General features: G+C 39.4%; 1 protein-coding gene across 4 annotated transcripts in view; it reads right to left on the minus strand.

Annotated features, from left to right (window-relative positions):
- Positions 1-79: 79 nt before the first annotated feature.
- Positions 80-25,821, minus strand: part of LANCL3 (LanC like family member 3) — a 37,306-nt gene continuing 11,564 nt past the window's right edge. The window contains exons 2-7 of one of the 4 annotated variants that reach the window (XM_066980307.1): positions 12,196-12,319; positions 10,553-10,750; positions 8,320-8,527; positions 7,179-7,305; positions 6,330-6,370; positions 80-946 (exon numbers count right to left, since the gene is read on the minus strand). In XM_066980307.1, the coding sequence (XP_066836408.1) occupies positions 6,362-6,370; positions 7,179-7,305; positions 8,320-8,527; positions 10,553-10,750; positions 12,196-12,319 (666 nt within the window). In that variant the 3' untranslated portion in view covers positions 80-946; positions 6,330-6,361. Of the gene's footprint in view, positions 7,306-8,319; positions 8,528-10,552; positions 10,751-12,195; positions 12,320-25,821 lie in introns of all 4 variants that reach the window. The other 3 variants (XR_010825945.1, XM_048052822.2, XM_048052821.2) reach the window with 3 other exon arrangements.

The following is a 25,821-nucleotide window of genomic DNA, read 5'->3' on the forward strand; positions in this document are numbered from 1 at the left end:
CTGCTCCAGAAAGAAAAGTTGCCGGGAAGAGAAGGAATTGACTGGAAAATGAGGAATTAACAAATCCAACACAAAATCATACTGTTCAAAGTTGGACTTTTATTTAAGGCAAAATATAGTCACAGCTTTAATATTAATATTATGGATATACACAGTTTGTTCTGCCACTATGAAGCTTAGTATTATCTCTGCTTTTAAAAAGCTATAAAATCTATTTTCTATCATAATCTACAATACAAAACTAATACAATAAACACATTCTGAAAGATCACAGTGTTTAAAACATTAGAAGAGCAGGGGTCCTGCTTTTAAACAATAAGGTGCATTTCTAAAGAATCAAATCACCTTGATTCTAAAGGGACTGTACCACAGTATGGCTGCGAATGGCTGTTACACTGAGACATGAATCTAGGGTGCAGCATGTACTCAAATCAACACTCTATGTTGGAATATATTGAATATTCAGGTGTTGCCAACACGAACTAGACGTGAAATTACACCCTTTATTGGTAATGCCATTTAGTTTCCTGTACTTCTAATTGGTATTGGCTTTCATGCATATTGCAGACATACTGAGTAAAAATGGGTGTAAAACTGCTATCAAATAGGGCCCTGCATATACAAGCACCTGTGCTTTCCTCGTACCATATGAACAAGTCTCACTAATCCCGTGGGACTCACATTGAGAAAAGCCTGCAGGTTTGGGGCCCAGAATGATGCAATTCTGCCCCAGCTTCACACATGTGGAAGGCCCTAACCTCGCATGCCTGAAATCAAGTGGAGGTTCACCATTGAGATCAGTGGGTCGCATATCTGGTCCCAAAAATGAGAGCACAAAGCCGAAACAGTAGCAGAATTAGACTGTTAGAAATATTTCTTCTCTTGTGTGGTCACGGTAATGAAGACAAAAACAGAGCCCAGTTTCAGGTCAGACAGCCTTTCTCTTCTGTATGAAGTAGGAATAAATATTTGAATAAGATTTGTTTTCTGTTCACTACAGGTTGTCATTAACTTCAGGACTTCTGATAGCATGTGTGAATCGTAGAATCACAGAATGGTTTAGGTTGGAAGGGACGTTAAGGATCATCTAATTCCAACCCCCCTGCCACAGGCAGGGACACCTCCCACCACACCAGGTTGCTCAAAGCCCCATCTAACGTGGGTATGTATAGTCATGCAGTATTGTCGATGAATATCACTGCATTATAAAATATCTTTTATTCAAATATCATTTTACCACTAGTCAAAATAAGTTTTTAATGATTTTTTCTGCCATTTTAGTTGGTATTGCTGTGCTTGACCTAAATGCCTCCACCTTCTCTTTGGGTCATGCAATGAACAAAGCCAAGGGACCCTCCTTGTACATGTTAAACATAAATGCAGCTGTAAGTATTTTCAAACAGATTGCTGTTTATAGATTAACTTTTTTTTCCAGAGCGAGCGTGATGTAAAGTTTTAAATATACAGAGTACAGGACCAACAGTGACATCAATGACAGTATAAATATATCAGAAAATTTATTAGGTGAAAGACAGGTCAAAAAGTTTGTGCATGTTGGCTTTCTCCCTCTTTTTTTTTTTTTTTTTTTTTTTTTAACCGTATAAGCATTGATAATGTACATCACTTTTATTCCATTAAATGATAGGAGTAGGCAGTAGGTTCAGCTACAGGCAATTCCTTCTTAGGCAGATTTTTTTTTTCAGCATATGATGACTTTGCTGTAATGACAATGAAGAGTTCAAGGCAGCTATAACCTGTTAAGTACAGCGCATACTGTACCACAGCAAACTGTGCTATTCTCTTGGAAAATGCCTATTCACATCCCTAAACTGCTGTATTGTTTTGTGGACCCTGAGCATTTTTGGGTTATGGCTTTGAAGTATGTTGTTCAGTAATGTGATTTTTGGTCATTTTCTTATTTATTTTTAATTTAGCTTTATGCCGCTTCCTACTTAATCCAGGACATCTCTATATAAACTCAGAGCAATCTGAAGTGTGCTGTTAGACAACAATTGCTCATCCGTGTAATTCTTCACAGGAAGATTACTCTTTAAAATCCACAGAGCAATTCTTACTCCTGATATACCAGTTTTCCTACAGATTAGAATATGCACTCGTGTCGGTGAATATTCAATGTATGTAGGAAATTACTGCACCTGAGATTTATTTGGCAGACCTTTGAGATACACTCTGTCCATGGATCTTATAGGACAAAATTTCAAGACAAATAACAAGGTTATATTCTTAAAATGCATGCATATGTTAATATAGTTTGCTGTTTGCATAAAACATGCAATATCTTGGCAGATGCTATAACTGTATATGCAGGTAATGCTTGACATACAAAAAACTGATTGCTCATGAAAGTTTCCATTTTCACACATTGCACCTGTATGTTTCTGAATATATCAGATACCTACATTTATTTTTTTCCATGGGATTTTTTTTTAAGTCAATATTATCATATTCACTGTATGTCCATGTAATTATTATTAGAACACCAAAGTGGCATTACTTAATTTCACCGAGTGGCGATGAGGGTGACCACTTCACTTGCATTCATTTGTGCGTATTTCCTAGAACTATTTGAATGTGTATTTGGGGAGGTTTGGTTATTTCACTTATTTCTGATTAAGATACTAGAGAAGTGAATGTGTTCCCTAGAAAGTCTCCTCCTTTTGTTTTATTTAATGATGCATGTCATCGGTTACAGTTATTTTACAATATAACGATTTTTCCTTAGCAGTTGGGAAACGGCCAAGCCAGTGAGAAGAGACCACCTGGGAGTGTAAAAATAATGTAATGCAAATAAGTGGAACACTCCTCTTTGGAAAAATCAATTGATCTTATTTTCAAGAATAAAAGACCCAGGCTGCTTGTTTAGCCTTCCAAAGTTAAAAGTCTTTCCATAGACTGGGAAAGAAAGGCAGGGAAACTGAAGGAAACAACAGTGCAAACATAGCAGATATTGAAAGCAGTGGCACAAAACAAAAACATTATCATGCTGGGAAGTTGTAAATGGCAGGGAAAAAATAAGATATATTCATATTAGAACTGTACTGTTGCTGAAACGGATGGCATGTGGCTCTATGAATCCTAAAATCACTAAACCTTCACATCACAGATCTAGTTTCCCTCAAAATTATTCTATGACAGTAATTTATGGATGACCTACCAAAAGTCATGAATAGCATATAGCTCTTTAAACTGCTCTGTAATCTACAGCTTTACTCACAGACAGCACCACACAAACACAGGTACATCACAAATAAGCACCAATACCAGCACGATGCATCCCTTTTGCTTTAACTGCATAATCAGAAATACTATTATATCACTTAAATTCCTATTGCCTACACTTTAGAAACTTAACACAGTAGAGAGACTAATGTGCAAACGTGACTCATAACTTGTGTTTTACACTTTTAAAAGAGGCTTCTCAAGTTTCTGGTATCACAGTCTTTTGTCACAGCACCATGGCACAATCTGTTCAGAAATACAATTTTTCAGTCTATTAGGCTTGGTTTTGGAGCAGGAGGAAGCAGCATCCAGCTGAGAATATCTAGCGAAGGACACGTAATTGATTTCCCCAAGCAGTACGAGAGGAACACAAAGGACCTTATTTTTTATCACACTAAAAAGTGCTGATGGCTCTACTCAGGTTGCTGTCCTGTCCATGCATTTAATGCAACAAATAAAGGTTGCAACAGCGTATATGTAAAATAGTAAAAGGGAAAAACAGCAATTAGAAGATTAAAAGTAGGAAAAAAATGGAAAACTGTGCCCATTTAATGAGTGGTATTTTCAGACGAGCCCTAGGGTATACTGACACTGTTCAGAAGCTGTGACTACAGCACATACCTTAGTCCAATTGGATCAGATAAGAAAAGCAACAAAGCTGTAAGAATGAGTTCAAACTGACACATCCAATGTGACAGATGAGTCACTGTATTCCAAGATTTTACACGATGTATCCTATGAGACTGGATGTTTATGTTACTATTATTTATATCTTAAGTTTCAGTAAACACACTTTGTGTGTTGCTCTTGGTGACCTCAGTGCTGAACTTGCGTAATTTGCAGAGAGATATGTGGGACCTAGATTTTGAAAACTGGGTGGTTGCATGGGTTTTCTCATTGCTGACCTTATCAAGTGAGTATTTTCTTTCTCATAGGATTAGTATCAAATGAAGCCAAACACATGGCTTCATATGTGGAGAAGGGTTGCAGACACAGAAGATTGTTTTGCTGGTGCTGCAGAAAACACCACAGAGCAGATCTGAACCTTCTCTGAACCTAAATCAGAAGAAATTAAATCTACAAAGAGACATGGGGTGGGGGTGGGGGGAGCACCAGAAAACTGGCACTGAATTCTTCAGATAGATTTTCTGCCATTTAGAAGAATTATATTAAAAGATAAATGACGGTTGGAAGTTAGGCATAATAAAATAGATTGATTTTATCTACTACTGTTATGGTAAATTTTAACATATATGTGGTGTATGTTACAATATCAGCATTCATGACCTGGTCAGGGTCTAAATTACTGTATTTTTTTATTGTGCTCTAGAGTTACTGAGGTTTTGGCAAAGGTTTTCTCCTTCAAGCATCTCCTGACAAATAAATGAATAAATGGATGCAATTAAATGCTTTGGCATAATGAAAATTAAGAAGTAAGTGCTGGGGACAAAATCAAAAGGTCACGATTACTCTGCTGATCGGCGTAGATTCTGTTAAGGCTTAATTTTTGTTTGTTTGTTTTTTGACTGTGTAGTTATCTGAACACTAGGCTTTTTATTTTATCTATTTTTTTACGTTTGCATCTGTAAATAAAATAATTGGCAATAAATGTAGGATTGCAACAGCCTGTGCCAGATTGTGGCAGAACCCATTTCTCTGTCTTACGATAAGATAGAATACAATTGCAATAGCTGTCTAAACACTCTGACACAAATGTTACTTACATATTTTAGCTGAGTGCCATGACCCTGCAATACAAATTGAGACCAACAAGTTGTTGATCATGGGGAAAAAGTGGATAGGCCAAGTGTTACCTTCCTTAATCTTTTGTGTAAAAAGTTTCCACTTATGAAATAGATTAGCCCTATGCATGACAGTAAGCAACTAGAGGAGAATCCCAATGGGCTCAGGATCTGCACTGCTGAAAATGGACTCTGCTCTGATTTAACCGGTGCTTTTAAACATGGCTGGGCAGAGCACATGGACTTTCCATTCACTTCTGGATTTAGCCTCACCTGTATACCTCCCTATGAAATACCTGTACACAAAAATGTACACATCTCACTGCTCACAGTGATGAAGTGACAGTAATGGCATCCTTAAAAGACCTTTTATCCCACAAATAAACCTGTAACAAATGTATATTGAATTTTAACATTCATCGAAAGATTCCCAAATACTTGCTAAGCAGATACAGAACTACATTGCTTTAGTCACCAGCGAAATATGGTTACTCCTATGTTTAAATAATTAATTAGAGCTGCACAGTGCATGACAAATAGCAGAAATCCTAATCCGCAGCTCATAATAATGCAAGTCATCAAGTTAAAATAAGAGTCGCACGAGGAAAAATAGGATTACAATATTAAAACATGGAAGGATTGCAAGACTTGGCTCCACGTTATAGCCTGACCAAGGCCCACTGAAATCAAATGGGAACTTTAATCCATTAGGCATAAAAAATAAAGAAATTGTAATCTCCTTCAGCTGGGAATGCAGGAAGAGAGACTGCAATGCTTGGCAGTGCACAGAGGTCATTTTTTTCACTCTAACTGCAATTTTTGATGTACTGGCCTTCCCGATCTGTCTGTAAAGGTAACTGCATTACATTATTCCCATATAAATAAAAATATTTAAATATAGGTATTGGTTTTATATTTTTTAGTACAAATTACGTATTTTCTTTAGTTTTTAATTATCATAATATATATATAATACATATAAAACTGGATATAATTGCAACCTTAAGTGCTAGTGCAACTAGTGTTGAGGAAATCATTTATTTCTATAGATAGAAATAATTGGGGCATATACATTATTTTGTTAACCAGGAGAAGAAGCAGTTTTGTTATCATTTTTTTCTTAAGCTGAGTATGCCATCAAGGGTTTGCATTCAGTTTGCAGGGTCTTTAATGAACAGTTCATAGGGAAAATAGTTCTTCCATTCTCTGAACTATGTATGTCTTTGTTCAGAAATGCTGCTATAGGTAATTAATTCTTAAAGGAAGCTTTTGCATCACTGAAAAATACCTATCTTGCAATGCTGTACCGTGAAGAAAGCACCTGTCTGCTGTGTCTTTGCCATTTACCTTTTTCATCCAAGTCTCCTCCAAGGCTCCATTCATCTTCCCTGTGAAAGGGAAGGTATTGATGAGTGACACTGTTACGGTAAATCAGTAAAGGAAACCAGCTCCATACTACAGACTGTGCTCTGAAAAGAATGGTCAAATTCAGTCCTGATTTACATACGTGAGACCCCACTCACTGAAATGAACCTGTGAAACTGCCAGCTGAATATGTAGCTATCTACATAACTATCATTATGTGCATATGATGATGAAAGAGCTCCAAGATACAGGTATTTCTAATACATGGTACTAGTACTAGTAAACGTGGTTTAGGTAGAAAATCCCAGATTTTGCCTTTGTGCAGTGCAGTGACATATCTACAACACCCTCCCCGTTAAGTGCATTGCTGCAGAAGACTTGCTTTTACAGGTCTGTTTTTAAAACATACTGGATGTATCACTTTCTTCCTTCTTTGCACGTCTCTGTAATTCTACCTTGCCTTTTCTGTTCTCCTGTGTAACCACCAAATTAAGTTTGATAATGCCCCTTTCTCTCTCACTTGAATAATTAGATTTTACTTCTTATTACAGATAAATATCTACCCCCGTCAGATTTAATCACTTCCCCCCTTTTTTACTGACCCATTTTTTTGGTCACATGCTTCCCTCCCAAAGCCCCAGAGTATTTACTCCTTCACCTGACTCCCAGCTACGTTAAGGCTAGCATTAGTGGTACCACTGGCTTGTTTTTTGTAAATAGCCTCTCCCAACACATAAGTGAAACTGCAGATGCCCTCTCCCGTTGCCACCGGGATGCGGCCCAGGAGAATGTTATTCTCTAGACAAAGACACTGAAGAGAGGAAACTCAGCTTGGTTGGGTTGCAGCAAGTCAGTCAGGAAACACACGGTTCCCGAGAAGCCTTCATACAGACTGTAGACACTTTCTAACGCCCGGGAACCAGCCTTAAATTCTTCTGTAAATAAGAACTCTGCAAACCTAAGAAACAGAAAAAAAAAGAATGTATTATTATTTGGTGTCCCTGTATATCTACTTCCTTTTTGTTTGAAAGCATCTTTTTAATAACGTTCAACAATTAAAGAGTAAAAGGTTTATTATTTAACCTTATCTGCAATTTCTACACTATTTGATTTCCACTCTAAAGTCAGGTCCATTAGATTTAGAAGACCCAAGCCTTTGTGATCTCTACATGTGTTGTGCTTCGAGAGCTACACATTGTTCTGATTTCTATAATGCATATCATTAAGCAAATACTTTTTCATAACTTTTATATCGATTGTTATTTCAGCAAGACTCAAGCAATGTTTCGAATCGACAGAACAAATTATGTAAAGCTGAAATAACTAAACAAACTTCCAAGAACATGGCTGAAAATAAGTCACGATAATTACCAAACTACTTCCTCTCATTAAGGAAAACAATAACAGAATCAGAATACTATCATATTAAACGTATAGTAAATGACAGAAATATAAATCAAAGATAACTGCACCACTATGACAATTCTCAGTGGGCCGTGCTTTCCCGCATCAACCAAATTGGACTTGACTCCACCAGGTAAGCTGGGTAGGACAATGTCAAACTGGCTGAAGCTGGGCATTATAAATTAAAAAATTGCAAAATGCACAGCGCAGCAGGTCCTGTACTTCTTTTCCATTTATAGTGGCTGGGGTAGCATGAAATGCTCTGAAAACCAGAACAAATCGATACGATGAACAGCATCTCATTCTACCCTGCGGTTGACCGGTAGGCTGGTTTCTGACCTCAGGTCCGGTTGAGGCCTGGCCGTGGGCAGTTCCTTCTTTTCCCTCTGCAGGGATCCCAGGCTGTGGACAGGGAGGAAGCCGAGTGAACGCCGCTGCAGGCGGCCTGGCCTGCACCTGAGGCCCCAACGCTCCCAGAGGGCTGGAATCGCAGCCCCTAAGCAGCTTTATGTTCAGTAATTGAGGCTGTCTGGTGCTACCCTCAAACCAGACAGGTAGGAATGCTAACCTTTGTGCCCTGTAGATGTATTTTGAGTTTCCAGTGAGCCTATAGAGCAGCAGGAACACGTAAGCACTACCAGCCACTCCATGGCATATGCCAGGTCCCTTCTTCAGCAGGCCTTTCTGCCAGGTTAGCTCTCCGCAGCGGATACAAGTGTCCAGATACTGAGGCTTCTTGGAAACCAGATAAGCTTTGGCAAACAGATACGCAATGCCTAGGAAAACAGCAATGAAAATAGTCTTGTCATAAGTAGTATACATAATAAAAAGAAAGATAATACATAAATACATAGTAGATTGACATGCAATACACCTGCAGTCTCATGCTCTACACACGTCAATGTTAGATGTCTACATGTAGAGGGGAGAGTATCTGCTACACTAAAAAGCACAAGGCAAGACACACTTTTGCACTCTGTCAAAACACCGCTTTCAATCTTTTCAATGCTGTACTTAAGGTTTCCCTCTAATATTCCCAGTCCTTCAGCAATTTAAAACAGTAGCCACATTTCTGTCTTGAAAACAATAAACTCTTACCACTGCCTTCTACCATTTCAAATCCCCTTTCACCTCACCTGTTTACACTGACAGAAACACAAGGACGGGCAGGACAGGGAATACAGTTTCTTGTATTGGCAACAGATACAGTTTTTCACTGAATGAGAGAAGAATCTTGTCTTCTCTTCAGCAGGGCACATGCTGCTTTAGTCTATCTATGAACAGTTATGAATACAAACTTCTGTAAAAAAATGCTATTCAGCTTATTTTTTGAGGGACTGGAATAAATGGATCATAATCTTCAACAGAGCATTGCACTGCTTAGTTCATGGTAACCTTAAAGGAATGCATATGACATTTAACCAAATCAAGCACCTAAGGGAATATTTTGAATAGCTCACTTGTGGTCTGAATATGAAGTAAATATAAATATGAATAAATAAATATAATATGAATATGAAAGTGAAGTAGCTAAAAAGTGTTCTTGTAAGCTACATGTGCTTTACTATCCATGAAAAGTGACGGGATACAGGATTTTCCGGGAAAGAACAATAGCAATTAATGAATTTAGATGTCTCTAAATGTTTTCTAAATTAACTTCTTTATGCCCTTTGTGTCACCTTGGCTGAGTCTCACTACATTTCCACTAATAGTTAAACCCACATCAAAGTCTCAAGATACTGAAACAAAGAGGGCATCTTCCCCACAGATTTCATCACTAGGCCAGCCACACCATAGAAGTCACTTTTTTCCTCTTAAAAAACACTGTTTTCATGTCACTTCACTAGAGTGCAAGAGCAAGAAGCTTGTTCCTTTAATCATACCAATAAAAATATAATGCATCAGCAGAAAGCACATATGACGGATATTAATTATGATGTACTTTTTGTAATTTAATAGAAACCTTTAAAAGCAACGCCTCAATGCTCATGGCCATTCTTGAACAGAAGTCAGCTTCTCTGTAACCTAGGTTCATGTTACAAAACCAATAGGACTGGTCAGCAACAAAATTCTGCCTGGGGTTAAAAAAGCAATTTCAACATACAGCATTAATTGCCAAAATTGTTAGGGTATAAGACTTGATTCTGAACTGACAGACAACAGCCTTAACTCATGAACCCAAACAAAGTATTTACCTTCTCTCTTAAAAGCAGTTGTATATGTGTGAATTTCAGAAAAAAATGCCTCTTTCTAGTACAAACTCTCCGTCACATGAAAATATTTTGACCAAATTTATGCATTATCCATGTAATATGCACAGGCTTAACCTTTGATTCTGATAAGGGGGGGAAAGTTCTGAATGCCTTCCCTGAACTCTCATATGTGTCTGTATCTGTGTTCTTTTGGATACAATTCTCTGTCCAGGCACATGTTGTCTTTGGTCTGAGCTGTACCATTCTTTGAGGCTTTGTCATGAAAGGGAGCAAGAGTGTAAAACACATGGGTCAGGCCTTTTCCTGCATGGCAATGCTTAGCATTACAACCAGATCCTCAGAACTTTTTCAGCTACGATCACATACATTTATAAACTAAAATAGGATGTATGCTTACCCTTCCAGCTGCTTGAGCAATAAATAAAACACTATTAACTGCAAGAAAAAAAATAAATAGTTCACCTACATCTCATAAAATGTCAAAATCAGTGAAATTTAACCTGAGATTATCTTCTTCATGGAATCACCTAATGTGGAAAAACAATGTGATCAGCATCTGGCTATGCATAGTATTAATGGGAAAAGAACCTGGAGCTCCATGACACCAGTGGACAAGCTCATTCTCCCTCTCGATCGTCTCCCCCAGCTCAGGAGGCCAGTTGCTGTTCTGCTCTTGGTCCATGAGGAAATCGACACTCTGCCACACAAGCTCCTGATCTGCTGGCTGCAAGTACTCGTAGTAGGAGAGTAACATCTGAAGGATTGATGAAAGCCCATGTGCTGCACCTGCAAGGAACAGCAACAGTCAAAAGCAGAGGGTAGGTTTAGGTGCTACCTCCATCTCCCTGGATCTTTCCTTCACAAATGATTTCCTTGTCCAGCGCCATGGCTCTTTGGTCTTCTTTATGCATGTTACAACAGTGCTTTAAATGAAAGCATTTCAGGTGCATGACACTATGATTTGTTACTGCTTCTGTCTTTTCCAGTTCTCCAAGCTAAGGAAAAATACGCATGGATTTTGTCTGCTCTCTCTCTGGTATGACTGAAATTCTGTGCATGAAGTTAAACTGAACATTAACTGAAAACTGTTTCAAGATGTCATTTTTCTCGACACAATGCTGAATCTGAACCATTGCTCTGAAGTCTCTGTTGAACCCAAACTGAAACTGGGCCACAAAAGGCATTTCCAGTTACTGATTGAGAGTATTATCCGGCTAAAACCTAAAGTTCAGTGCAAGAACTGTCTGTACCTGCCAGGGTCGGTGGAGCAGTATTGCTCTGTGACATCTCTCTCTGCTCCCCTGCCAAAGAACTCACTAATATCTGCAAACAAATCTCATGTTTTCTGCACTATGGCACAGCGCCTTGAGGACCCCACTGGTGACCTGCTCAGTAAGTTTTCATCACTGCTTCAGAGGTGCTCCAACTGAGCTGCTCATGGTGGGTGGGAGGTGACTATACGCTTGAGTTGCATTGCAATTACTAGAAATGCTCTACAAGTCCCTGCTTGGCAGCATCAGCTTACAAAGTACCTCCCCTGACACTTCTCTCCAGAATTCTTCTCCACACAGGCAAGGGGACCAGCACCTCTCCCTGCCTCCACCTGCCAAGGGCAAATGCACCAGGGCAGAAAGGAGGGAATGAAGCTGCTCTCTGCTGCTGCATAGGCACCTTTTGTACCCTCTAGCGCTAGAATCAGTCCTTCCCTCCAGCTCCTCAATCCCATACAGCAGATTTAGGAAGCTTGATACAAGCTGTGACACTAGGCTGAAGCTGCATTTGCTGCTGGGGTACAGGAGCTGGGGGTTGGGTGTGTTGGAGCCCTTCCTGAGCTTGAGGACAGCTGCAGGCACACACTTACTGTGCTATCTGTTCGAATATCTGCTGCTACATGTTTTTTCCAACTAGAGCTGATTGTGCCCTGTTAAAACAGTTAATGTACCCGCAGAGAAATAATCTCAATCACAGCTAGACCCAAACTGGAACCAGACTGAAAAGGATAAAGGTTCAATTATCCTATTTTAGAATAATGAAAATTAAACACTTTTTTTCACACACCCAGGAATAAGCGTTTCACAGCTAGAAACACTGCTTTTAGGAAAGGAAAAGGTCCCAGCTCAGTCAGGAGAAATCCCACACTGTATATTTTATATATTTTATTTCCGAATCATCTACTGGCTCAGCATCTACACACTGCATTACTTTTGAAGTATTTGGTGTGTTTTACTCACCAAGATACTCTGTTCCATAGTAGGAATACATGAGTGGGAATGGTTTCCTCTTCTTCACTGCATACTGCTTTCCTGATTCCAATATGGCCAGGCAAATCGATTTTATTTGCGCTGGGGTCAGCACCTAACCAGACACATCAAAAACAAACAAACAAACAAATCTATTATAATAATTTTGTATTTTAGACATTTTTCAGGACTCTGCTGTTTTCCTGGTGCACAAGACAAAGTACTGCCTTTAATCTTATGAACATGCTATAATATAAATTTCTTTTAAGAGCTCCTTACTTAATACAGTAAATGTACATAATGTTTCTCAAAAACAGAGTTTGATCCCATCTCAGGAAAGTGAATGTCAAATCTTGGGTGCACAGAGGTGAAAAGAGGCCCACGAAGAGCCTTCCTTTCCCAGAGATACTTGAACCTGATGAAAGCAGACAGCAAGCGCCAGGCAAGCTGCAGAACAACAGCTGTGAGACTGGAGGAAGAGACAAGATGAGAAGACAAAAGAAAACGTACCTAGAGAAGAAGTAAATGTTACAGGCTTTATTGGGACATACTGAGCAAGGCAGATTTTCCTTCAAACAAGATAAAAATAAAAAAAAGAGTAAGCAAGGAAGAGGGTATTAGACATTATTAAAAAAGCAACACTACCTATGTGGGTTCAGAAACATCTTACTAAAGAATTACACCTTCTAACTTCACAAAAATGCTAACAAAAATGAAGTGCAAGAGATTCCTATAAAGGGAGGCTAGCTATGCTTACAGGACTTTGTCATCAAGAACAAGTCAATGCTGCCTTTGTTTTAATGGAGTGCTAGGAACTGACTAACGCCTCACTCTTAGGTGTGTTGAAACTAAACAGGATTGACAAATCTTATGTTCCACCAGACGTGAACTTTTTCAAGTTGCTGACCTGAAGTATTCAGCAAGGAATCTGTTTTACATCTTTTAACTGCAGCTCTAATGATAGGTATTTCACTACAATCATTTGCAAGTTCCTCTATGTCGGCCACTTGTGCACATTATTGACCAGTACCTAGGTCATTGAAATAATTCAGCTCAGCTCAGCAGTGTTTTGGCTTTAGGGTGCCTGTATGGCACCTGTGTTTTGCAAAAATACACTTCAACGTATGAAAAGTGAACTGGTAAAGAAAGGGAGAAAAAGCAAAGTGAGACAGATAAAAGAAAAAGGCTGTAGGATAGCCTTGACAAGATAGATAAAAATCCTAAAACTAACTGGAATAACAAGATAATGTCATTAAAATGTTTCTGTACATATTTGCTCTTGTAATTTGTATTATCAAAGGTCTTACAATTACATAAATTAAAAAAAATAACATTTGCAGTAATTTTGGAGGTGTTATAAACTATACACTTTGGCAAGTAAAATATGCTACAGATAGTTAATGTCACTTAGAACTTGACTGAAAAATCTTGTTTGTCCATCTTACTTTACTCCCTGACAACAAGGCCTTTTATTACTGCTACTCCAATGAATTTGTACAACCTGGAGAACAACCCAGTTCTGCTCTTGATTAGTGTTCTTTAATGTAACTGCAGCAGAAGTAAATAAGCTCTTAACATCTGGAGACTTCACTCATTTCCAGTCAGTTTAAGATTAATTGTTTCAGCTTCACTGAATTTAATAACGGCTTAAATCCTAAGCAAATGAGAAGATCACAGACATAGAGAGACACGCTGCACTCTCTCCAGAGTTCTGATTTCTGGTCTTGTAGCTTGGAACCTAATTCTCCAAATCCTATACTTTGTACAGGATCAGTAACATAACCCTTGAAAAAGAAAAGTAAAGGTTAAGATCTCCTCTTTGTAATGCTGGAAGGCAAACGGATGCTGATTAGAAAACTGAAGATCAGTTCATTTTCTATAAGCAATGGTTCCTTTACTTAATAAATGAACTGGATTTCAATGTAAACCATGTTTTGATCAACTTATTTTCATGTTCAGCACATTTAATTTTTAAATCGAATTAATGACAATTTCAAAATGCTGATTGTGTTTTTTAAATGGATTTCAATTTCTACCCAAATCCAGCCTTACACGACACTGTGTAAAGAAGTATAGGCTAGTAATATGCGTATTGTTCATCATTTTTTAATGTAAATTAAGTGTAAGAAGCAGAATGCTTAAGCACTAAGTGTATGAACAGTATACCCTTTTGACTGGCTTAATGCAATTATGTCAGCTAACGAATACCACTTTTTTTTTTCTCCAGAATGGAAAAAAAGCCCCCATGAAAAGCCAGATGAAAACTTAATACTTAAAATCATGATTAGAATGGATGTTAGAAATCAACCCATCCTGAGGCACACCCATGGTACTGAAGAGAAAATGGAGAAGAAAATGACCTGTATATCTTGAAAGCAACCTTCTCTCTTTGGCCACTCAGAGTGGCCTGTAAGCATGAGGCAGGTGGGAGATGTGTACTAACAGCTAAATAAGAAGAATTTTGTGCTGACTCCAAACACTTCTAGCCAAGAACCTCAATCCACATGTCCGAATAAGGCTGCTGGTTTTCAAAACACTTAAATGTGAGACATTTGTATTTTCTCCTTATTCTAGAAAATGGTTCACTGAGATGAGAGACTCTCATCATAATTATTAGTGGCCTTCCAAAGGTTTAATGATCTGATACCACACTTAAGATCCCGATTGGCATGCTACATTTTATTTCAACCAAATCTGTATTAAAAGCTCCTCAAGAGATCTTTCATGTTGCCAAGAAATAAAAAATATGGGCAGTCTCTGTATGCTCCATCTCAGCATCTTTAAAAAGTAGCAAAAAACGTATCACCAAAACAGCAACCATAGAATACGCTAATCATAACCACAGCCGGTTTAACTGTGATGCCATGAAGTTCATTTTCACTTCAGCGTAGTCACAATGCCAACTTGCCCCTGGGAATTACTGAAGCAGTATGTTTAATTAGAGACAGCAAAGAAATAGACTGATCGTCCCAAGGTCTTTAAAGGATAAGTTGCATATTGGTATCACGTCCTCTGGTGAAACCTGTACAGTGCTTTAATGAAGAATAAAGCCAGTATGAGGATCTGCTGCCCAGAAAACAAACAAACAAACAAACAAAACCCCATACACATATCAAGCTATCTCAAGCTATATTTTCATAAACTTTGATGTCATTTAATATGCACTTGCTACAGAGTAGGTAAAATTATTCTTTATGTCAGTACTCAGCCAAAAGACTACTGATATTAAGAGATATATTGCTGGTTGTTTAATATTTCAGCGCTTTTTGTATTTTTAAAGACATCACAACCTGTCCTGTCACATCAGAAGTGCTCATTTCAGTTTCCTCACTGGATTGTAATTTGAAATATATTTCCATACGTATTCTACATTTCTTCTGCAATTTCCATATCAATGGGTTGGGGGAGTTCTTTATTTTCTGTTTTACATCATTGCACGGCAATGCTATGTGCTGTTAAAAAACCTGCTCCATTCGCACTGGTGACAGTTGCATTCCCACATACTTCTTACTTTAAGCACAACAGTTAAGCAGTACTATGACACTTAGTATTCACACTATATTGTCAATGCCTTGGAGCCCTACTTACAGCCAGTAATGCTGCTGTGATTGCTTCTAGTCTCTCTGCTTTTCTCTTGTGTCACTCCAGACAATATGCCTTCTTCTATTAAGGCATTCCACAAATATGTGAATTACTTAAGCTAGGTGCTTTATTCAGTAAATCCTTGTTACAAGTCAGCAAGGAAGGGCTACGTCTAGATCAATCACAGAACATCAAGCTTTTTTGTTTTTAGAGGTCTTTCTCAACTCGAGATTGTTTAGTTGGAAGTAAATAATTTCACAACTCCATTTAAAGTACTAAGAGAGATTTACTAATAGATTGATTATGACAGTGCTAAGCCCTACAAATGTGCTTCAAAAACTGCAGACAGAAATCTTCACCTTGGGGATTAGGCAGAAAGAAGCAGCAGAACTAGCTTTTCATTGCTGCTGATTATAACAACATTTTCAGTGCCTCATCATTCTTCTGAATGCTTGGTACAAACCCCTTGGCTCATGAGTTGCCCTTTGAAAAAACTATTGCATACAACTGCATATGGTATTGAATATATCTGATGGCTGTAAACTTTAAATTCTTGGATCTCTGTTTGTTTTCTTTGAGCTCTTTCTTGTATGTATGTCATAGAAGGCATTACTGAACGCTAAGCATCATTATGTGCTTATAGATGCATCGGTACTTTGAGGAGGTAACTTGTACCCTTACGCTGTTGTGGAAAAAGCCTTATTCAAAGAATCACAGAATGGTTTGGGTTGGAAGGCGCCTTAAAGATCACCTAATTCCCCCCTGCCCCTCCCAAATGGGCAGAGAAACCTTCCACTAGATTCTTCTATGTATGTAAAATTTTTTGAGCTTGTACATAGCCCATCAGACCTCTGTCACACTTCTAAAAAAACATGTACCTGAATTTGATCACATGCTTCTTCTGATGCCATAAAAAGTGTCAAAAAATAAGCTGAAAGAATTGGGTCAGCCTAAAAACCTAACAGGAGCTTTGCCACTAGTCTCATATTTTGGAAGCCCAGCAGAGGGAGCTTGTGAATTACTTATGACACTGAAAAATGCTGTCCAAAGATACATTTCTTTTCAGCTGACTCAAGCAGAAAGGTGCTGGAGCCATCCTGGTAGTTCAATGACACCTTACTGCACTGCGTGATGTCTAAGTTCACTTCCTGAGCTTGATCTTTTTCTCCCAAAGACAGGGCTTGGGATTGTTCAGGGACCTTTCCACGCAGTGTCACAGGCAATTTTTTCTTTCAGATGATGTTAACACCTGAAGCCATGAAAGATTAGTGGGCACAAAGACACAGGGGGCTGCCTCTCCGTAGTGTTATTCCAGTTTGACTGATGTGGGGAACCCAGCTCCAGCTCTACAGCTGTCTGCATTCCCTACAAACAGTGTCAAGTACACTAAAAAACAAAACATTTTTTTAAAAAGTCTCCTGAAAACATTTTTTTTGATGAATGAGATTAGTTCCTGATGTGCTAATGATACTGTTGCTAATGCAGCAAGTTTCATCCTGTAATATCATCGAAAGTACTTTCTAGAGGGCATACTTTCCCAAATTTCTCATGTTAACACAACTACAGGACAGTACGTGTAGACTCAGCACAACTACTAATACGATGCCAGTGCAATCTTGAGTTAAACAGACTTCCCTACAGATCCCATTGCTGCTTATTTTTAACATGTCAATTTTCAGTTCTTTGAGTCCTGTTCTTTTCCTCAGCAGCACGGAAACAGCAATGTCAGTCCTATCCTGTTTTGTGGGTCACTAAATCATGACTTCAACAGAAACAGAAGAGTGCGTTTACTCCTGATGAATTATATTATTGGCAAAGAAGACAACACAGCACTTTTATTATTGCTAACAATGTAGACAAATTTCCACAGGTCTCACTTGTCAGGACTGTATAGCAATAAAACTATTAAATTTTGCAATTCAACCTCTACTTTAGAAAAGGAAAAATTCAGACATGGCTGCAAATGAAGTGTTGCAAAACACGGTGAAGCACTGCTGTTATTGTGGCTAGCAGGCTGCCTGGGAGCAGCTGGTGCTGCTACAGAGCTGGCCAAAGGCAATGAGCATCGTTATTCATTGTGTCTCAAGGTGAACACCAGAAAGACTCAAGTTAAAACAGCAGCCAGCCTTTCCTCAAGTTCTCCCTATCCTGGGTGAATGAAAAGAGAGGGAAAGTGTCGATTTCTCTGGTTATGCTCTGTTCCTCCTTCCTATCTCCCCCTCAAGTCATGACAGACCCCAACATCTCTCACTCAAATGCACTGGCGGCTGGCTGGATACAGCTCGCTACTCCTAACACAGCAACTCTCCTAGATCCTGGGAAGGAAACGGAAGGTTCCCGTCTCCCTCTTTACTTGAAGGCACCAGGGAAGCACAGCACCCAGCTCTCTGTTGCTGGAGAAGTGAAGCAGGAAGGATGCCACGAAGCAGCTTGCTAAGAGTAGTTCAGATAACCAACACAACTGAGCAGGTATCAATCAGCCTGTCTACTGAGAGGTTAGGCACCACATCCAATGCATGTCCTGACCTACCTAGTGGAGGGTTAGAGTTACCAGAGAGCACACAGACAGCAACTTCATTTTAAGCACCTGTCCCTGGAATTGCACATGAATTTCAGAGCATGAATTAAAGAGAATGTCTAAACCGGTACAAACGTAAGACATGCAAATTAACTGAGAAACAATCTTAGCTTAGACGCTTGCTTCTACATTATAGAATTCTGCCCAAACTTTTTGCAACATACAGGTAAAATTGTGCTGTGTTTAGCCTCAGTCAGAAAGCACATCCGTACATGAGTCCTGTAGTTAACATATGCCAGAACTACAGCACCAAGCTGTCATATCCTGACAGGGGATCTAAGCTGCGCTCAAGGTAAGCGTTCCTGACAATTATGCATTATGAGTATAAACATCTTCCAAGCTGGGCGCCTTGCACTCAGGTTTGAGGAACAAGCTGCCCAGTGTGTTGTAGCTGTGCTGCCCCAGGATCCGTTCCCATTTTTAACACGGCTAAGCAAGGAACATCTGCTCTACCCATGTATTTTGGATCAGCTTACTTCCCCTTAGCAGTGGGTCTGCCGGTTCATTGGAAGTCAACCCGTGCCTTCATCTGTTCCACAGGTACTTTGTGTAGTAGAAGAGCTGTCCTGGTGCTTGAGTTGGCTGCTGCATGTAACCTGTGCCGAGACACAAGAACGCTGCCTGCGCTTCCAGCTCCAGAGCAGCAGGAGACAGGATTCATGAAACAGCCTTTCCAAAAGATTAGAGCTTTGTAACACGGATGAGAGAGCCTCCCCAGACACCGCAGTAACCTTGGCAGTGCCTCTTGTCTGCACTCAGAAACGATGTAAGTCCAGTTTAATCCGGTGCTCCCATTTGCTGCAGCAACTTAGGCAGACCTCTCATTGGAAAATAATTTGTTAGTGTTGGCACGTCTGCATGTCAATATGAGATGGACAGAATGTCATCTCAACACACTCAGAAAAGGCTACTAGTTTTCACCAGGAAGGTGACCTAAGCTTAGACCTCTACACAACAGAAACCAAAGAAAGTTGACAGGCCATATTTTAAGTTTTCCTGAAGGTCTCCAGAAAGAGCAGAAGGCTTCCATTCCTTCCTTCCTTTCTCTGGAAAGGAGAGCACTTGGCATCTTACAGGTAACTGATCTGATAAAATGTAAAGTGTTTATTTCTGAGGAATATAAATGTGCAAAGAGAAATGTTCATGCTAGGACCTCCTGCAATTATGCATTGGACCGCTGACAAGTACATGAAGACATAGTTAATTTTGAAGATGCCACTAAATCTAGAAGTTAAATCAGGCACTGGAAAACATTTTGCAAGGGGAAAGAGGAAACGACATTTCCAGCTCACCACCAAAATTTAAACTGCTATAAATTTAATGGGGAAATCTAGTTTTCTATGGGAAAATAGTAAGTTATGTGTAAAGTTCCTTCAAACTGATATTTGGTTAAGAAAAACAAAGAGACCACAGCATTGTGTATCACTTCCTACACCTGATTCAACTCAGCTTTACTACTGTAGTGTCCTGTCCCCATGGAGGCTATGCGCTCTGTGGCTGGCGTGCTCCAGTACTCTTCATCTCTGATGGGAAGGGCCAGCTGGGTGCTACACTGCAAAAGCTGCCCTAAAACTGAGACTGGTTGGCATAACTCGTCCTGGGAGAGAGAGAAAAGGGGTAAAGAGAGAGGCAGAGAGAGAAAAGAGTGAAAAAGCTCTGCAGCCCATAGCCTGTGTTAACTAGCTGTTCCTGAAGAGGGTGCTCTACACACAAATTCAGTGCGGTATTGGCCCACGGTCAGAAGCTTGCATATAGCATATTTAAAGGGTTTAATGTTTTTCTACTGCACCCTTCACCAAAGTATCTCCGTGGCCAAGTTACTGTATAAAACCTGTATGGTCGCACAACCACATACCTATTTCCAGGTTATCATAACCATTATTTTCATGCTGCAATTGTATACGTCATTAAAGCTTCACCAGTTTAAACAGCAGTGATTTCATTGCTCATGTGAGATTGCTGGAAAGAGGAATGAAAAAAAAATTACACTGGAGAAAAAACTGTGATGAAATAAATAAAAACTACAGGATGGGGACAGAGACAGATTGATAGTTCCTTGACAATCTTTCTAAAGCTGTTCATAGTTCAATTCATCACAGGCAATACGGTCATCTTAATCACCCAGGGTAATGGAAAAGGAAAAGAGGCTTTTCAGTCTCTTTTTTTTCTTTTTTTTTTCATTTCGTCAAAGTCATTTCACCTATTAGATCATTCACGTTGCTTTTAATATTAAAGTCCCCATGGACCTGAATAGGTCTTCACTTGGAGGGCATTACTCTTGGCAAGAAATGCTGGAGGTTTTTCCAGTTCACCTATTATCTAATATAGTCTGAAAAATGGAGTAATTTCATGACCCTGGGAATGGAGTCCAATAATTCAATTAGCAACCAGGTCAATACACTAGACTTTCTATGCCATATAATTAATCTTCTAAACTATTGTTGTTCCATGTCTTACTAATAAAACCACCGGGCAGGCTCACAGTTTATTGAGAACGATAATAATTTTGCCTGAGGCAGCCTTTAAAGACTGAGACTACAGGAATACAGCTTACTTGACAGAGTAAAATGCTGACCTTGCTGGCAGAAGGTGAATAGAGAAACCCAACAGACAGAGCTGAGCAAACACCTAGCGCTTCAAGGATTTGATCCTGCTCTCCTTTTTGGCAGTTTGGAGGGAAGTTACTAGGCAGATGCTTTCTTGTTCACTGTTCTACACCAATGTAGAGTGCGTGACTTATATGCAATAAAAAATAGTTATCTTTTCAACACTTTTTCAATTCAAGGCTGTGTACCATCTATGCCTCTATTGACTAAAGCCGCATGTACGAACAGCAGCTCTTGCTGGAACTCCTGGAAAAGCTTTACTTTGTGTCAAATATACTCAAGGAGATTGTTTCCTGTGACAGGCAGGACACTGTATCTTCTCCCTTACCTAAATGAAAGAAGGTGAAGAACTTCTGCTTAGGCATGAGTCACCACCCCACTGGAGCTAGAATTCCAAGAAATGGTTTGCATTTCTGTTGAGACAGAGACTTACACGCTTGCTGTAAAGCTACTGCAAATACTTTGTTTAAGGAACTAAAAACCTAGCAGTAAAATGAAAGATTGCAGCTTCTATACCCAGTATCAAAATAAATACGTATACTGGACATTACACCTATCTGATCTCATTCAATATTCAGTTCAGCAACAGGAATTTATTTGCCATTTGAACTGTTACGTTAGGTCTTGGTTTGCAGATGCAGCTATGATTGTAGTGCACAGGTCAAATTTCCACTGTTTTCCAGGGGGAATTTTTTTCTGTAGGACTATAAGATTGGGTCTGGAGTATACATGTCAAAAACATTTTATCACTTTTCAACTAATCAAATATTACAAGTAAGCATCTGCACATCCAGTTATTTATGAAGCATGCTGCTGGATATTACAAATTACTTGTTCCTCCTTTTTTCTTTTTTGTCTTCCTCAGTGTCTTGTTTAGCTTTGTTTACATGGTTGCAACTCACAAAAAATGCTGGGTACATTTGAAACATGGGAAGATGGAGACTTCATACTATAAATTATTATGCAGCCTAATGTTTTTTTCTCTTTATGTTCAAGGCACTGAATTCCTCACCTTTCATCTTCATATAGTCTTCTTACCTTCCCCAGGGAACAATTCCTCATCTACCTCCAATGCCTTTAGGCTTGCTTTCCAAATGTTTGGATCCCCTCCTTCTATACAAGTGAACATACTTCATGCACAGGCTTAGTGAACGGAAAAAGAAACAGATAGGCCTCCTCAACTTCTCATGGTAATTTCAACTTCATGGTAATTTCATGTAATTTCATGGTAACCCATGGTAATTTCAACTTCTTCTCCCCCCCAAAAAAAAAATCAAGGGAGAGGCTAGTAGCTTAGACAACAGAACTACTAAAGCAGAGCACTGCATTTCATACTCTTCTGCCCGAACCAAAACACTAATTATTTTGCTCCCGACTCACAACCAATAGCGCTCTTTGCTAATGAATTCTGCTACAGACGGTAGCATTTGGCAAACTACCCATAGAAGAAGACTTTATGGCTTGTTACTGTGCTAAATTTACAGAGGTGATCTACAGAAGCCCAAGAGAGCACAATAATATTATTTTTTTCATCTGTTTCAAATTAAGGTTCAAGAAAGAGAACACGGTTGCAGCCACAGTTAAAGGCTCCCAACTGCAATGCTTCCAATTTTATTTTATTTTTCATTTATAACAAATGAAAGCTTGGTTTTACATATTAAGATGCTACATATGGATGCACGAAATGCCATGATAGTGGCTGCATAATACCTGCACAGTGGTAACAGTTTAATACCTTAGCGGAGTCCTTGACCTAAAAATTCTTACAGTCACGGAAGAGTAGGTCTGAAGCTATATGTGACAGTTTCCATAGTGCTGTGAACTGCTTGGTGAAAATCTCTCCTAAATGTACTGCATCACTGTAAAAAGCAAACAAGAACTGTTAGGATGCATGAGAGTAATACCGAAATAGTTATTAAAAAGCTACTTTATCAGCCACAGCTCTGTTCTTTCTCCTGGTATTTTTCCATGTCTGTTCTCTCACTATCAAAAATATACGTATATATATCAAGCAGAAACATATTTTAGAGACAAATAAGAGATCCTCCTAAGAAGTGAAGCTCAAAAGGCTGCAGTTCATTTTCGGGACAGGACGTAATTAATGTGATAAAGAACACAAGAAGTTATTTTATCTTGCAGCGTAAGAAAAAAAATATAGCTTACGAAAACCAGCAAATTAAAAGACAAAATATTTCTCTGTTCCCCTAAGATTCAAATAAGCTAGGGAATTTATTCCTGCCAAATTTAGCTGAGTCCATGTGCACTGTGGAGTTTTAACAAACTCGATGAATTGCTCTGTGACTAAGGGGATCATTTTTTTTACCAGATTTGTAGCTTATCTGCAAGGAGTGCCCCACCACTCTGACTGAATTAAATGACAGTTCTTTGGAATATTGTTTAAATAATTATTTTATCACTTTTCAGATAATGCAATCTTACATTGTAAGAACATTTAGGCCTGATAACTGTTACAGCGCTAGTTCACAGAATCAACTCTCAGAACTCAACACAACAATGTTAAAAGAAAGGTAAACCCTTGTGCTTCGGAGCATAAAGCCATTTCTGGAAAAATGCAGTTTAGTAATGTTACAGGCAACATATTTCAAAATTGCCTTCCACAGTGATTTGTTCATCTACTCTGAGCCACCTAGTACTGGTACAAGACATCAAACCAGATGGATCCCTAGAAAAAAATCCTGAAGAGGAAAAAAACGTTTGTGTACTCCCATGAAAATGTTGCCAGCTCCTCACTGCAAGCAAGAGGAAGCATTTGACTGTTTGGACAATGTCCACGTTGTGCTGTATGTAACACAGTTTGCAAACTGTTGCTCAAAGCTCTTCTGCAATTAGCGAGCCTCTGCCATGCAGGAACAGTTTCTCTTTCTCTCTGCGCTTACACTTTGGGTGAGTGGGACACAGAATTTGGAAGCTGGAGTTCTGGGCATTTCCCTCCAGGTGCTGCCTTAAAGAACATCTGACTACTTTAGATAAGTAATTTCAATCAGAGCTGCAATAAGGGATAGTTGCTCTAGCAATCAGCACACTCAGCTTAGAGGTGTCAGCTTCAATTCGTGCACCATGTCAGAAAAAGAAGGGATGTGAATTTGAAGTTAGTGATGAAATCTCAAGGCTATTCTGTATAGGAAGGAAGAGACTCTAGCCTCCACTCAGACTGTGATTTGCTGAGTCCAATTTGGTCTTAAAACCTGTAAGGGTGACCAGAGGTGATTGCATCCTGCCCTTGCTAGTGGGAGAAGGTAAGATACTTAGTTTGCTTTTACCCCACACCAGGCCGGACCCTACCCGGGTTTCTGTGAGAAGAGCATCTCCTGCACACTGGGAGACACTGCAACGAGGAGACAGAAGCTAGGTGGGATGTGTGCCCCAGCTGCTGTTCAGGGCTGCAGCCCAACAGCCTCCTTTGGAGGACGTAGAGGAGAGGATGTAGTTACAGCAGGTCAGACTGAGTGCACAAAGCCACTGCTGTGCGAGGGCAACTGAAAGCTGTTGCATTAACACCACGGAGAAAAGAGAGCAGTATAAATCCGTACTAGAGCTGCACGGACTGTCAGCGATGCAGCGGCTGATAAACTCTGTCAGGGCTGAAGTGCCCCTCAGTGCAGCACTTGGGATTTGCATGCCTATCAAAAGCTGCCCAGGAGAGTTTAAGCACGTAAACTGGGTGCTTTGCACATTTAAGCACATCCAACCTTAGTCAGCAGCAGGGGAAAGTTCTGACTACAAAACTTTTGGATCTCAGCATCCAGAGTGGGTTTTAGGCAATGGGAAGGCCCGAAGAATCACAAGGAGCGAATCCATAATGTCTCTGTTGGGTGGTACACCTGCATGGGCAGCCCAAAATTTCACTGGCTGCCCTGATGCCATACTGTGTTCACCTCTGTTAGGACTGGTTATGACTTTTCACTTATATTAGTTGTTCATTCCCACACAGAATAAATACAAAGAAATGTGATGCTGATTTACATTAAAGTAAGTGCTACCCAGTTGCATCCAGACATACAAGCGGTGATGCGACAGACGTGCAGACAGTATGCCAACACAACCACTTCAACTGAGTACACGAGTAACTCAAGCCCTGTCATGTTCAGCTTACTTGAATCTCAGTTTCTTCCTAGCCGAGAGGATAAGTATTACAGATAATTCTCCCCAGATACATGCACTTGTACTGCTAAAAATAAACCTTCTTTTAGCTCATTTTTTAAATCTCTTGAACTGTTTTCATACCTTCCCTCTTCCTGCATACAGTATTTGGCACTTCTCTCAGTTCAGAAGCCAAAGCAATTCTTATCCGGTAAGCTGCCTCTTCTGGATCATTAATGAAGATAATACATAAGGCTGGTTCCCACATCCGCCTTTTATTAGCATTTATGATTAGCTTTGCTTGTGGTCTTTCAGCCAACTCCACATTTTCAATGTCCCCATCCAATTCAGCCTACATTAAGTTTTCAAGGAAGATTATATTTGACACTGTATCAAAACCTTTATTCAAATGCAAACAGGGTACTGGCTACTGCTCTTTCATCAGCCACTAATTTTATAATTCTGTTATTTACAACAAGAGATCTTGTTTGTCTCACAAGACCTCTTTATTCTTCTGAGTCATGCTGCTTTACATGCATAGTCCTGTTATGTAGATATTTATGAGGCATGCGACATCTAGAAGTATGTCTAAATATTTGCTGTTGAGGAACAACACTGCTACCTGCAAAATTAGCTAAATGAGTTAAACCACACAATAGGATAATTCACAGGCTAATTGAAGCATAAATGGATCGCTTCAAAGTAGCATCAGCATTGCTTTCAAGCAAAGGTAATTCTAGAGAGCTCCAC

The sequence above is a fragment of the Anser cygnoides genome, chromosome 1 (genome assembly GCF_040182565.1).
Source record: "Anser cygnoides isolate HZ-2024a breed goose chromosome 1, Taihu_goose_T2T_genome, whole genome shotgun sequence".
In the NCBI taxonomy this organism is placed as follows: Eukaryota; Metazoa; Chordata; class Aves; order Anseriformes; family Anatidae; genus Anser; species Anser cygnoides.